The sequence below is a fragment of the Protopterus annectens genome, chromosome 7.part0 (genome assembly GCF_019279795.1).
Source record: "Protopterus annectens isolate FY-2018-M chromosome 7.part0, PAN1.0, whole genome shotgun sequence".
Classification (NCBI taxonomy): domain Eukaryota; kingdom Metazoa; phylum Chordata; order Ceratodontiformes; family Protopteridae; genus Protopterus; species Protopterus annectens.
This window is the reverse complement of record NC_056739.1, coordinates 450,759,473-450,775,968: the sequence shown is the minus strand read 5'-3', so window position 1 is coordinate 450,775,968 and position 16,496 is coordinate 450,759,473. Positions and strand designations below refer to the sequence as shown.

Sequence of the window (16,496 nt, the reverse complement as noted above, 5' to 3'; positions counted from 1 at the left end):
TCCCTTCTATGCCCTCCCCAGGTGCATACTCATTGTTGCAAATCAAATTCCAGTGTCCACCTATAAGTAATATTCTCTGCTAACAGCTAATTATTTCTCACATTTTTTATGCTCCATAAAAGCAGTTTTAGGTGGAATATAAACATTCCAGTGTAATTCTCATCCTTTGCTAGCAGCCCCTTACTACCACAAATCTGTCATTATCTTTCCCCCCTCTTCTATCACTACTGGGGCACCTCCCCCCTCTTCTATCACTACTGGGGCACCTCTAGTGATTAATGTAAGTACTCCTCCTTTCCTCTGTCCCTGATATTCTGCTGAAAACCCATCCTGAAATATTTTCTTTATTAAATTCAAATGCTCACTTCTTTCCAAATGTATCTCATGTATTTATGCTATTTTCACTCTGTATTTCTTAATATAATTAAATATCCCTTCCTTTCTGTCTACACCTGTGAGACCATTCACATTCCAAGATAATACAGAAAGTGCTGCCATTATAAGAAACATTCATTATTCCCATCTACTATACATGACAATTTTTTTAAATGTTTGTTTCCAGCTTTTGTGATACATGAACCCACTAAAGTTTAGCAGGTTAATCCTTTATAATTTTTTTCTTATAATCAACACTAGAACTTATGTCACATTTTACAACACTATTTGTTTTAATGAAAACCTTCAAACCAAAAGCCAATCCCCATAACCTTTTAACTTAATACAAAAACACAAAATAACTCTGTACATCTTCAAATAATAAATTAACCTAAAACTGAGGTTATCCATGCTAAGATGCATGTTACTGTCTGTGCATCTACTTAAACTAATTGGTGTTTGTTCTTTTTTACCTTTATTCCCTCTCCCTGATGTGAAAAAACAACTTGCATGTTTTCAGAAAATATTAACTTTTAGTCTTGAAGAAAACCAGTGTTCTGGCTTTTTATTGTCTTAATATCAAGAAAAAAATGTAGTCCTCAGCTAAAGGCTTCTAAAGACAAGCTGAAACATTTTTGCTAAAAGAAAATGTTTCATTATATTCAGAGTTCTCTTATTTATGTGTTTCCACTTAGAAAGTATTAGATTAAGTCAAGGGTCTTAAATGCAGGTAATCATCTATGCAAAAGTCCGACAAAATATATCAGCTCTACATATATTATGATCTGTGTACTACTGAACACAATCCCCACCTCAACAATCCAAGATTACAGCAGATTAACTTAAACACATTTTTGTCTAGCCTCTTTTCTCTTTTTTGCATTGTAATGCCTACATTTCTTAATTCTAAAAAGAAAAGAGAAAAAATCCATCTGTTTATTTTAATATCTTTATCACATATAAAAACTAAACATGGTTTACTGAAAAGCATGAAATTTATATTGTGAAAACTTTCATAGAAATACTGCTAAGAACATACATAGTTTTAGTTACAGTTACCGTTTTCCTTCCTCTTCCATTTCAAACATTAATGACCTGAAGTTAGGCAAATGCCTTCAGTTCCCCACAAGTTTAACAAAGTCAACAAAAATCCACTCTTTCCATTTTTTCCTATATAGTCTTATTTCACAAATGCACTTTACAGTCTCAAATTTATTCAATAATTTCCGTGCAACTGGTCTTCTTCCTGTTCATCTCCATCTCCCAACTCCAGATTCAGGTTAAATTCAATTCTAAGGTACTCGAGTCTTCTAGTCAACTCCTGTGCTTTTCTCTGTCTCTTAAGCATTTTCCTTTGAAGCAGTGGAATAGGTTTCACTGCCAAAGTCTCTCCATGTGCTTTAGTATCAGAAGAATGAGAAGCAGAGTCTGCTTCTACTTGACAGCTCACCTTTTGTTGGACAAACTTTTACATTTCCACCTTAGCCTGTTCTGCATTAAAAATTGCTGATATTCTAGGGGAAAAAAATATTCCGAAACCAGTAAGATACAACAGCTTGAATGTCACACCTGCATCTCAACATTCTCTGATTGCTGGAATAAATTTGTTTTCTGTTCTGCCTGGTTTACTGTGAATAATCATTTTCCAAAAACACTCCAGTGTCTCCAACTTTTAACACTTTGCAATTCTGTCACAGTTTTGTCAGGATCAACTCTTTCTGCTAGTAGCTTTGCATCTTTACTAATACAGGGCTTGGCTGCTTTTTCATGGCCAGATTTGGAGCACACATGGTGTGCCCTTTCAATTTACAGTTCCTGCTGTGGAACACGAGTTCAGCTGCTGATCCGTTCTTTCATAAAATGAATACAGTCTGTTCATTCTAGTTTCTCTGGTACAGCAGAAAACGTCAGAGTTTCCTTATGTGCTCTCTGTCCATTAATTCTACCATTTGTTGAAACATTTCTTTCTGTGTCATACTCACCCAGCCTTTTTTTTTCATTTCAGCCTCTGATTTTTGCAGTTTTATCAGCTCATCTGAATATCTGCTTAAAGCATCTTCCATTTTTTCCAGTCTTTTGTTGTTTCAGTTGATATACTCCTCCAGTGTTGCGTTGATTTTAAACAGCTCTGAGTACATTTGACTTATTTTTTATCTAGATTACTGGAAGCCATGTCTTGCACCAAAGCTGGAGCTTGAATTTTTTTTTTTATGATGAACAGCTGCAGGATTATTCCCAATCAGCATTTCCTACTCATCTTTTCTAGTTGATTTTCTTTCAGGCTTTAACTTCTTCTTTGCTGGCATCCAGGTAGTGTACTTAGCAGCCATTAATTGAATTAACTAAAAGTGACAGAGTTCCTTGCTCTTGTCTTTCAGTTTCTTTTTTTCATACTGCGAGCACTGAAGTCAAGCTGTTAATCAGTGTGCAGCCATCTTGGAAAGCCCTACTTCCTTGAACGCTTGGGCTGTCACTCCAGTCACCTTTCATGTCTTCAGCTTAGTCTCTATTGACTTTAAAGACTTCTCTGAACACTACCTGGAGATGAATGTGGCCACTAGTGGTTTATACTGTTTGCCGACTGTTTAAATGGGGATGACTCTGCAATCTCTGATTCTACCCCAAGCCCTTTTCTTAAAATGAGGAAAACTACCCAAGTTGCATGCTGCATGTCCTGGAGACACAGTTGTCATAACGATTAAGGTCTTAACCTCCCAAGCACAAAGTACAGGCTTGATCCTGACATCTGGTCAATGCCTGTGCAGTGTCTGCATATTTCCCCAGTCTTTCTGTTGGGAACTTCCCACCTACCAAAGACATTTTGAGAGTTTCCACCCCAAATCAACCACAAATGAGTGAAAAGTCATGGGCAGTACCACAGCCTTCAGGAGGACGTACTGGGGTAAAAGATGTGTAGGCCCACTGCTTTAGGCATCAGCTATAGTGTGCAGTATCCTCTAGACAGCACAGCATGGCTCACAGACTGCATGCCATGTCAGGGCTAGCTACTCAGTGGTCTAAAATCTAGCTCTAGGTGATTTGGTCACATTGACAAATGTTGCCAAAAATGGCCATGGTATTTGTCAGTGATGAGTGGGTTGAGGACCCGGACTACCCCAATCTAAATCAGGGATCCATGCTAATGGTTCAATAAGCTATGGGCCAGGTGGTGCCCGGCTGCCGAGTCTGGGTTACCTGGAATACCTCTGTTGAGGTAAAGCTGGAAATAAAACCAATCAACCTGCAAAACAAGAATGCAGAACTGGTACGGTGAACACAGGGTCACTGACAGGATGTAGCTTAGAAGTGGGTGACATGAGGCAAGAACGACACTGGACATCCTGTGAAGCCAGAAGATAAGATGGAAAGGGAAGTGAAGCAAAGCCACTTGGCTTGGGATCCACAAATAGTGTGGGAATTGGGGTGAGTGAGAGTCTTCTGAAAATATTGAGGGCTGACATAAGAATTAGTGACAGACTCATGGCAATCAACCTTCAGTGTAAAGAAGGAGCAGTATTCATAACCTCAACCTATACCCCCACAAGAGGGTTGTGATATTGAGAAAGGAGTGCATTCAGGCAAAAGTGCACCTCAAGATAAAGCAAGACAACTTGAGTTAGTGTTGATAAGGGGGATCTGGATGCTCATATTAGGGCAGACAGTACAAGATGTGAGGATTGTCTAGGCCTACAATGTTGGAGCAAATTGTGTAAAAGAGAGGTCATGGCAAATGGCTTGATGGTGATCAACATATGGTTCAGCAAGAGAGAGAGTCACAAAATCAAGCTGTTATCGTGCAGTTTTATACAGTATTGCTGTTTCAAACACACTGACCACACTATTACAGAAATTTAGAATCAACACGAAGCATTATAAAAGCTCTCACTTTATTCATTCTGGAACTACAGGAGTCACTAAGGAAATGTTTATGTCAAAGACAGACCGTGACAGTAGGTGTGACACTTTTTGCCTCGCCTGTTAGCTAGTTAGCAACTCACTTATTTTTTTTTTCTTCCACTTGCTAGAAAGGAGCACTATTTCATCCTGCAGAACTAATAGTTAAAACACACATTAAATTCAGACATGATTTTACCATAGCTATATTACTACATCAAGTGTCTTATCTTGACTCCTATCTGCCTTGTGGATACAAAGCACACATTTTCATAAGTTCTACAACACAGCATTCTATTTTGGGGATTAATTGCTCGCTTACTTTCACTTTTAACAATGTAGCGACATACAAATAATGCCAGCAGATAAAATAGTTAAGTCCACCCATCTGTTGCAAACAGACCTACACATGTGCACCTCTCTGTCCCTCTCTCTCTCTAATGCTCTTTCACAGATCTGCCTCTCTCCTTCTCTAGTGCCCCTACACTGTCAAATATCCACAAGTCTACTTGAATGTTTTGGTGCACTTGCTCTGCAACAGCCATCAGGGGAGCATATTTCACCTCTTCACAACATTCTTTTTGAAGCATTTTCTCCTATACAGACAAAAGCTGCTCCATTCTTGTTTTAAATCATACAGTCCAACCCTCCTACCTCCATCTTCCCTTCTCAAATTAACTTTTTGGCAAGACCTACTAAATGGAGTTGTTTAACTTCTTCTATTAGCTATTTAATCTGAAATACAATTAATTTACAAAATGAAATAAATACTTTGTCAAACTCAAAATTAATCTGGAAAACATGGAATAAAATGTGACTATGTGACTACAGTCACAAGACTAGAATCACAACTCGTCTTCTATTTAATGTATTCATTTTACTTAAAAATGTGTCATTTGAGCTATTCTTTAGTTACATCCTATATTACATTCTTACAAAACTGTACATGAAAGCATCTGATTTTTACATACTATTCAGATGCTTATCTTTCAATGAATACATTTTTTATTTGTACTTAGACCTATTGCTGCTTTATGACTGTATCATGGTCATAAATGGTCCACTAAGCCAGGTTATCAATTAAAGAAAAATATGCAAAGTCTCACAGTAAGAATCAACAGGTTTAGTTCCAGTTATCTATAAGAAATGTTTACATGCATCTGTGTCCTCAAAGCTAAACCAAAACTCATTATTTTTCCAAGTGCATAGCATACTCACCTGAACGGAGATTGGTCATGGTGGAAGGAAGCTGGAGATGGGCTGGCTTATGGGTTGTCACACCAATCTCTATTGATCCTGCCCATTTGTCCACCATCTTGTCAATTCGAACCTGAAATACTTCATTGTTACGCAGTGGCCGGTTGCTAAGTACTACTCCATGGTTGAAATCATCAGTAGCACTAGGCAAGAAAACAGGTTTACATTTAAAACACATGGAGAAATTTGTCCCAAGAAGCTATTCAACTTAGAATTTCTAACTTTAGGTACTACACTTGACAGCATAATACATCTAGTACAACAGGACTCATTAAAAATAAATAAATAAATCAAAGCATGCGGTCTGCAAGTTTCTAAAATTACAGCATCCCTCTCTTCCTACTGGACACACTGTACACAACTGTCATAATAAAACACAAATCTATGAAATGTCAAAAGGGTGAATTATAATATCAAATGCTATTAAGAAGCACGCAGTTTATTATTTTTTTTTTAATCAGCAAGTCAAGCTTACAAATTACATATGAAAAATATTCCATTTGTAGGGGGTCTATGACATATTTTCGACTTCTCAGTGATCGATGGTCGTATGATCGAAAAAAAAAAAAGAAAAACAACACTCATCCACTTAAAAACAATAGAAATGTTTAAAATCACTGAAAAAGCATTTTTGCAGGGGACGTTACCCCCCCCCCCAAACACACACACACACACACACACAGAACACACCCCAGCTAATTGTAGAATAACTGTGATATCTGTATCTTGGGGAAAAGTAAAAGAAGCTCCAAGAAACCACAGTCTTAGTCTTTAAATACAAAATGGAGTATTATGTAAAACTTCACACTAGTGGTCAATCACTGATGTGTCCCATTTATGCCTGGCATCTCATTTTTTGTGTACCTCAATCAGCTAAAAGTTTTTCTAGGTGTGTAAAATATCAGTACTTAAACAATGTAAGAAAATGTTTTAAAAAAGCTCACAGCCAACTTTGTTTATTTTTAAGGAAACCACTCACTACCTTACCTGGTAACAGCTACATGACTGATGGTTTAGCAGTCAGCTCAAAGACAATGAATAAGTAAGTCCAGGGTTGTCAGAAGAAGAAATGATCCAGATAATCACGTTATTCACCAAAGCCATTTATGAAAATAAAATAAATCACATATACTGAACACTACATATGATTTTAGTTTGTTCACTATATTTGATTTATTTTATTTTGTTTAATAACCATCTTTGGTGAACAATGTAATTATCTGGACCAGTTCTTCTGACTGCCCTAGTCATTTTGAATTGGATTAGTGTTTGTTTACTGGGCATTTTCCTCCATTAATTTACAAAGAATAAATAAAAAGACTTGCCACATTGACAGACAATGCCAAGCTTCTATTCATTTTACTATATCAAAATCTAAGAAACAGCAATTACATTGCTGTTATGTAATTACATTGTACATGTTTTGAGAAAAATTTAAAATGTTAATATTTAACAACAAGATGAATCAAAGTTTAACTATACTTATGATCTTACAAGAATCAGAATTTTCAACCACAGGGTAAAGTGACTGAAAATGGTTATTCACGGAAGAATCATTCAATGAATGCACAGAGGCTGCATATCTTACAAACTACTGTTAAACTTTTTCTGAGGATGGTGGCTTTGCCCCTATGCACTCTTTACTGCAGATGACTTACCCACATTCCTTCAGAGGTTGATTTATCATGTAGAAAAAATGCAACCGTTTCCTTTTTGGTTTAATACTGTAGCCTTGCGGTCAGTACACTCAGTTCAAATAAGAACAGAGGAATCAGTCTCGTTTTACTGTTGACCGGAACTACTTGTGAACATTTTGATGCTTTCAGTTGCTCAATAATACAGGAAAAGAAGATGTGACATTTCCGTGTTCTGTATTTCAGTATAAGACATTCAATAAAATGGCATTTAAACCTTCAACAAGGAGTCACAGACACTGCTAAATATAGAAAGACACAATACATAAGGGTATATACAGACTGACTGAAAAGTAGAAAAGTCTATAATTATGCACAACAAAGAATAAAAGGCAAAATAATTTAATGGGTTTTGTGGTCAAAACAAAGGACTTCCCCTGCCTACAAAAGGGATATATCTATCTAAATACTGTAACTGTAATGTTGTTTAATATCTGTAATAGGCAGTTCTTGGAGCTGTGATTTTCACATATCAGCAGTAAGGCGTATACAAATCCAAGGGTAGATATCCCTTTTTCAGGTGGGGGTGGGGGGTGGGGGGATCCTTTGTTTTGATCACAAAACACATTAAATTATTTTGGCTTTTACTCTTCCCGCTAACAATGCTTTTTACACTTTAAGATATCTACTATCTTTCCATTCCTTATAAAACTTTGTAGTTTACTATCAAAAGGGTGCTGGGACTTCGATTTCCGTATGTCCGATCGCCCAATTCGACATCCTTAAATAATGAAAAAAATGTTGAAATGCACAACAGTGAATGCTAGTGTGCATTCGCTGTTGTGAATTTCAGCATTCTGAATATAGATCACACTATAGTAGGGATCGGAAATGTACCCTTTCCTTCACTATAGTGCAATCTCAGAGCTTGTACATATAAGTAGCAGGGGGTGTGGGGGGGGGGTGTTGGCGGGCTTGCCCCCCTGCAAAAACATTCTTTTACTGTTGACCAGAAGTGTAGTATTTTCGGTAAGTCAACATTTCTGAGATGTCAGCTTTACTGAAATACTTCATTCTATCTTTTTTTGGTTCATTCGTTTGATTTCCGATATTCTGATTTGGAAATCCAAACACTCGCACAATGTCGGTGCGAGATTATGATAGTAAACCAAATTTTGTATATACTCTATGGCAAAACTACATTTCTTTTTGTATAATTTAAGTCATTACATTTCATTGTTGCACCTTTTTGGACCATGATTTCCATGGCTTAAAACTCACTTTTAATTAATTTAAATATGAACTATGTAAATTTCTGTTTTGATGTACCTATGTAATTTGTTATGTCAATATTGTATTGCTAACTTACTATTACATAGAGTTTTTCTCCTCAGGCCTCCACTGAAAATACATATTTTTTTTTTTAGCCCAGTCGGACATTCCCAGTAAACAAATGTTAAAATAAATAAATAAATACATGTACAACAGTGTGCTTTCTCTTTTTATAGAAACATCCCCTAGAAAATGTGGTGCAATGACCATAGGAACAAGATACCTGACTAAGGTGAGAGACAAAAATATAAGAAATGGAAGAGAGGTCGAACTACAACTTTGAAAACTGAAATAAATGAGCTGGACAAATAGACTAAGTATAGTGTTAGACAAAATCAAGAAAAAATTGAAGAAATTTTATATAAAGATATTGAGCATAATAGGAAACCTTTTTATAGATGCATAAGATGTGGAAGGAGTAAAGATACACAAATTAATAAACTGTGTGCAGATTCTAAAATTTATTCTCAGACACAACAGATTATAGATATATTTACAAAATCTTATGCAAAACAGTTTGGCTCCACAAAGGGGTGGTAAGTTGTCCTAGTGACATCCAGGTAACCCCAGATACTGGAATCAAATTAGATTATATTGAAAAAGAACTGTGCAAACTGGATCCAAACAAAGAGCAGGGAGGAGACGAAATAAGTAACAATGATTTGAGAACACTTAAGCAAGAACTTACACTGTCATTACATCTATTATTCACTAAATCATATAAATATGGGGAGATTCCTCAAGACTGGAGACATGCACTTATTAAACCTGTCTTTAAGGGAAAGGGCAGTAGGACAAACCCAGAATCATAGAGACCCTTAAGTCTACTTTCATGTTGTGGAAAAATAATGGAGAAATTAATACTGGATAAGTTATTGTCAGAACTGGATAGGTTGGGACTTGAAACCATATATCAGCATGCATATGTTGAAAAAAGATCTATTACCACCTGTAACATGATGTTCTATAACAATATAATAACAGCTATGAATGAAAAATTGTGCTGTGATGTGATTTATATAGATTTAACTTCAGCATTTGACAGGGTCATGCACAAAACACTGATCAATAAATTAGTACAACTAGGTATTGATGTACTGTTGATAAGATGGATAGCTGCATGGCTTACAAATAGGACATGGCAAGTATCACACACCAAATGGACAGGTGAAATCCTTGGTTACAGTCAAGGTGTCCCACAGGGCTCTGTACTAGGCCCTTACTTGTTTAGATTGTATCTTTCATACCTTGCTTTTGCATTTGAGGTGTTCTACAGTCTATATGCTGACGACCTGAAATTGGGTAAACTGATTACAAGTGTTACAGATAAGGCATGTCTACAAAATAATTTGACTAAATTGACCATTTGGGCACAGGAGAATAATATGTTGAAAAATACATCAAAAACTAAGCATATGAGATTTGGGAGACATAAACTGAAAGGTGAATATTTAATACATCACAGTGATTGAAACTGTAGACTCATTTAAGGACCTGGGTATATGGGTAGATTCAGCTAGGAGTTTTTCTAATCATATCAACCAATTGGCTAATGATAGTTATAGAACTATAGGTTGTATAAAAAGATTTATAAAGTCTAGGAAATCAAACAATGAAGTCATCATTTGTTAGTTACATTAGACCCAAACTTGAGTATGGAATAACAATACGGAAACCCTATAGGAAAACAAGCATGAATAAACTGGAAAGAGTACAGCGGAAATATACTAAGGGCATCCATGGATGTGAAAATCAAAGTTATTATGAAAGACTAAAATATCTGAACTTGTACAGTGCCTCTTACAGATATTTAAGAGGAGATCTTATTCAGGTATATAAGGCATTTAGGGACAACTACCTCTGGGAATGTTTGGGGTTATCAAAAAGTACTAGAGAATTGTCAGATAACCTATGTAGAAGATTCTATAGGAATGAGAAGTGTACTAATTGGTTCTCTAACAGAGTAGCTGATGCTTGGAACAGACTACCAAATTACATTAAACCAAGTACTAGTTTAGATATTTTTAAGAACAGCCTGGACATTTATTATGGGAACAAGTGTTTTGGCATATCGGCAAGCTAGAAGGGCTTTAATGCCTGTGCTTGAAACATTTGTATGTATGTATCTTATGTAATGCACCTGAAGTTTACATTGTCATAAACGTTTATTTACGAATGAACCAGACATCTGAGCTGAACCAGGGCTCTTTTTCAGTCTGAAGGAAAACACAAGAATAAAGAATCTGAAAGGGAACAAATGAGAGTATCATACTATTTAAAAGTATATACTCAGAGATACATTGTAAATAAATGACATTTATGCACTTAACACAATGACCGATCTGTAGGAGAGGGGACATCCTAACAAGCCTCCAAGACTAAGGCGACAAGAATAAGGACTGCTTGGTACTGGAAATTATTCAGGAATTATTAAGCGAGATGGAAAGTACTCCAGAAGTTATAGCTAGGGAGTGGGATAAAATGAAAGTGGCATTTAAAAAATAGGGTAAAAATAAAAGAAATAGAGATATGGTTAAGAACTAACAAGAATTATTTAGAGGGGTTGAAAAGGTTAAAGCCTTACATAATAAAGGGAATCTCACAGAACAAGAAACGGCACAAGAGAAAAGTAAGGGAGTATCTACATAATACGCATGAGTGTACAAAGACTGCTGTTAAGCAACTGTTTTTTATAATAATTACAAAGCACAAAAACTTTTGGCACAATGACTTACGCAACAGGAAGTAGAAAGGGTTGTTGTCAAACTTAGGGAGCCTATAACAACAAAAATAACCAGAGATCCTATAGAGATATTCTGGAAATTTTATACATTTGTACAAAGAAGAAAAGTGGGGAAATCAAGAAAAAACACAAGTGAAAATATTCATGGAAACTTTAAATATGCAAACATTAGAAGTAGATAAGACTTTGCAATTAACAGTTAAGATAGGAGGTGATGAGAAAGGAATGATGATGCATAACCAATCTGCAGGAGAGTCTCCAGGAAAAGATGGTATTCCAGTGGAAATTGGAAGCTAGGAGAGAAGAAAGTGATAAAGATCTGGAAAGTTTTGTTTAACAGTAGTAAAAGGATGGGAAGCACCAACATCCGGGAAAAAAAGCTGTGGTGTATGAAAACCCCATTAGATCCAGCTTCATATAGGCCCATTTCAATTTTAAACCATGACTATAAAGTATTTACTTGTAAACACAAACCGACCAGCACCACAAAAGTTAACACTTTATGACAACCAAGTACATAGAAAACACTAAGCGCTTTCACCCATAGAATTTACGTCTGTAATGGCTAATGGAGATGACAAGAAACAGCTGTATAAAAGATTAACCTGCCAAACAATGCATGCATGTAACACAAAAGCTAGAACAAGACACAACAAAAAACTGTTATACATAAAAGTTGGGAATAATGATGCCTCAAGAACATGATTCTTTCTATAATGTTTTTAAATGTTAATGGTCTCACAGATAAATCCAAAAAAAGAAAGAGTAGTGAACTATATTTAAAAAAATGTAGAGTGCAAATAGTTATGCTACAGGAGATATGCTTGGAAAGAACTGAAATTGTGAATTTGATAATGAAAAATTTTCAGGATGGTTATTCCATGGAATACCTGGGGCAAAAGAAAGAGAGGCATATTTATGGCAATTGCAAGAGGAGCTCCAATAGTAACAGAAGAAGAAAAAAAAAAAGACAATAGTGGTAGATTTGTAATACTAAGGGGCAACTAGCAAGGGACGAGGATTACAATGGGATGTATTTATATTCCACCAAAAACTACTATAACAGAGCTAAAGAAAATTCTGGTAGAAATAATCAGCTTTCAGCTACGAATATTACTTATAGGTGGGGACTTCAATTTGATTTGCAACAGTGAAGATGTGTCTGGGGGAGGGGGGATGCAACAAAGGAGGGTAGATTTTTGAAAATATCTGGCATGGAAGATGTGAATTCAGTACTAAGAATTAGGAGTGAACTTACATATTATTCCCCAAGATACAAAAAACTGGGCTAGGTTAGACAGAATTTACATTTCACAACTACATGTGCATTTAACTGAAGGTCTTGATACACACCCAATAACTATTTCAGATCATGCATCAATAATAACTAAAATAAAAACAAAGGGTAATGAAATAAAAATGAGACACTGGCGCTTTACCACCTATCTGTTGAAAAGAGATAAATTTAAGGAATGGCTAGTGTAAATTATTTATGAGCTATGAGAGAAGATAGAAACTTCTGAAAATATAGCTAGGGAGTGGGACAAAATTAAACTGGAATTTAAAAATAGGGTGCAAATAAAAGAAAGGGAGATATGGTTAAGTAACAAGAATTATTTAGAGGGACTGACACATATTAAAGTATTGCAAAATAGGAGGACTCTCGCAGAACAAGAAGAGGAGCAACTACAGAATGCTAAACAGAAAATAAGGGACTACCTTGATAATATGCATGAGTTTGGAAAGACTACTGTTAAGCAAATGTTTTTTGATAATAACTTTAAAGGTCAAAATCTTTTAGCACAATGACTCAGACAACAGAAAGTGGAAAGGTCTGTCACAAAGCTTAGGGAGCCTACTAGAAAGAAAATAACTAGGGATTCTGTACAAATATTAGAAATACATCAGAAATTTATGAAAGACTCTATAAAGCAGATAAATATGGAAATCAAGAAAAGGTACAAATGGAAATGTTTATGTTAGAATTACATATGCCAAGGTTAGTGGGAGAAGAGGCTCAATTACTAATAGGATAAGAGGAGACGAGATAAAAATTGTGATGTATAACCAATCTACAGGAAAGTCCCCAGGACTAGATGGTATTCCTGTGGAAGTTTTGAAGCTAGGAGAGAAAAAAAATGAAGAAGATCTGAAAGGTTTTGTTTAACAGTATTTTAAGAGGGAGAGAAGTACCAACATCCTGGAAGAAAGAGGTAGTAGCTGTACTACCTAGATCATACAGGCCCACTTCAATACTAAATCATGATTATATAGTGTTTATGTCTATAATGGCTAAAAGAATCAATGTGGTTTTTTGGAGGGGAGGCAAACGTTTGACAACATAAACAGAACAGTGACGATCCAGAAGGAAGCAGAATGCCAGAAAATACCACTGTCGCTCTTGGGTCTTCATGCAGAGAAAGCATTCGACAGAGTAATCTGTGATTTTATGACTACAGCAATGGAAGCAACTGCATTCCCTGATAAAATTATAAGGTTGATTAGGAGGACATATGAAGGATTGGAGGCGAAATTTAAAGTGGGTTGGGTCCTCTCTGATAACCTCTGCTTTAGCAGAGGAACTAGGCACGGCTGTCCTCTCTCTCTCCTTTGTTATTTGCATTACATTTAGAACCACTGTCAAAGAAATTAAGGGACTCAAATTCAAGGGTATACTAGGCATGCTAGTCAAGAAAAGCTGGCTTTACTGGCAAATGACATTATTTTACACTTGATAAAACCAGAAATGGACATTACAGTGCTGTAGAACATATTCAGACAGTTTCAAATCTTTTTGGGATACAAAATTAATGAAGGAAAAACAAAAGCAATAGCGGTAAATTATGTATCCACGTATGAATTGGTTCAGCAATATCCATATTTATGGGGACATGATAAAAATGCAGTATTTAGGAGTATGGATTAAAAATTATACTGGTGTGGCAGCTAAGGATATGTACGAAGAGACTAAATAAAAGATAATACACAAACTGAGAAAATGGAAGCTCTGTTATATGGATGTTGGTAGTAAAATACAAGCAGTTAAAATATTTATAGTCCCTTTAGTGTTATACACTGGTCAGGCATATTTTTATCAACCAAAGGAGAAGGTGTGGATAGCAATTAATAAAGAGCTTCAAGATTTTATCTGGGAGGGGAAGACGGCAAGAGTCAATTGGGATTAGCTTACTCTTCCAACAGAACAGGGTGGACTGGGATTACCTGATTTGAAGGGTACTTCAGAGCAACACAGTTAAGGTTTCTATTCATAGCAGAAGCAGAAAACTATAATAAAAAGTGGAAAGACATGATGAAACAAAGGGGAAGCTCAAGTAACAGGAAGAGACTGCGATTTTGGATGCAGACCTTTAAGGAGATCAACAATAATCACATAGAATATTATATTCATAAAGTAGCAGAAGGTCTTCTAAGAACTAAGCCAACACGGGAATGGAGAAAGTAAATTCTGCCTAGAGGGAAGACTGTAATTAAGGATACAGACAATAGGCAAGAGGGGCGGGAGTATATTGGAGAAAACTGGCAAAAGATCCAAGCTACTGGGAGCAAATAACTAGAGAGAGAAAGGTAATAGAATGGGAAGATGCCAAGAACTTATTTGGACTGCAGGCTACAGGTTCCCTTCCATATTACAGACTGATATCACAGTACTGGCAAAAAAATATATAAATAAATTGGGGGGGCTAAAAGAAAGACCAACACTGGTAGAGTGTTTAGTACAATCGAGAACAGAAGTTGCCAATAAGAAAGGAATAATTAGTAGAACATATAAAATATTGCATGACAGCTAAATCAATCAGAGGAGGTTAGGAAGGACTGGGAAGAGAGATTAGATAAGCAATTCACAAAGAAACAATGGGGGGGGGGATATATGTATGTCTCCCAAATATGCAAGAAAATCTAAGATTTTGGATGTTTGCTTGGAAGTACTTACATAGGTATTTTTATACCCCAAGCAGACTTCAAAGACTTTTTCCTCGGGTAGACAGCAAATGTTGGAGGTGTGATAGGGCAGAAAGAAATGCATGGGAACACATTTTCTGGAAGTGTAATGAATTGGTAGACTTTAAAGATTCCCTGCAGACTGCTCTGTTGGAGATGCTGGGTGAGCAAGCTAGAGTGACTAGGGCAATAATTTTTTTGAGCTATGATACAGACTTGGAATTGCCTTGCCATGGTAAAGTCTTGCTGAATCTAATTATGATGGCTGCCAAAAAACAATTACTAGAAAATGGAAATCAAAGTCTAAACCAACTTTACTAGAAGTAATGAAGATAGTAACAGAGATAAAACAAATGGAACTGGGATCCTTAGGAAAGGGGAGGAGCAAATTACATAGGGAAAAAATGGGAACTGAGGGATCAATACATGCAGAGGAGGAACAATGTTTCAAAGAAGGCAGGATTTGAATGAGCTATGTAATGGTTCACTAACAATGACTGGATATGTTAGAATTGATGTATAATGTTTGCAGCTACAGTTGTGTTGGCATGGTTTGGAATGTAAGATGTCTGCAGTTGAGATTGTGTTGCTGTGGTTTATTGTTATTTATATAAATGTAACATGGCCTAATGTCATAAATGATAATTTAATACAGATGTTTCTTATTTAAAAAAATAAAGGTGTTAGAAATACAGCAAGTATTGCATAGAAATTCAGTAATATTATTTTACACATTGTGGTACACAATAAAAGGGTAGCACATAGGGTTAGCAGAAGGTTGAAGTGGTAAGTCCTGTTATTAATAAGTGCTACAAAAAATGGTGGATTTGCTCAGAGTCACTTTCTTTAACAATAAACTGGTATTTTTGGTGTTCAGAGTGTCACAAGTTTACACCAAGCCAGCAGAATGTCAACCACTGCAGGTCATAAGCTTATACCAAAGCCAGCAGAATGTCAACTACTGCAGGCTTAGCTAACCCTGCCATAAAAGATGCCCCCCCCCCCAAAAGATTGCCAGCTTATAATTTAGGAAGATGGTAGGAAGCACAGTTAATGTGGGAGATGCAGCCAGAATAATTTAATCTTGCATTATACTATGGGGAAAACAAAACAGGGACAATTTGCAGAAATGGAGGAAAAGAAAACCAAAGAAGGAAAAGGGTGAAGTAAGATGTGATAATACACAGTTAGAAGTTTATTTGATCTCATCCATTCAACTAATTAAAATTTGAATTTTACTAAGGGTGTACACCATTTACTATCTATATAAGCTTGTTCCATGGGTAAAGGGGGATGAATTT

General features: G+C 36.1%; 1 protein-coding gene across 1 annotated transcript in view; it reads right to left on the bottom strand.

The window, feature by feature from the left end:
• NEURL4 (neuralized E3 ubiquitin protein ligase 4) overlaps positions 1-16,496 on the bottom strand; it is a 1,403,612-nt gene that overhangs the window by 1,171,615 nt on the left and 215,501 nt on the right. Inside the window, exon 9 of the mRNA XM_044076219.1 lies at positions 5,488-5,669. Coding sequence (XP_043932154.1) covers positions 5,488-5,669 — 182 coding nt within the window. The remainder of the gene's footprint in view (positions 1-5,487; positions 5,670-16,496) is intronic.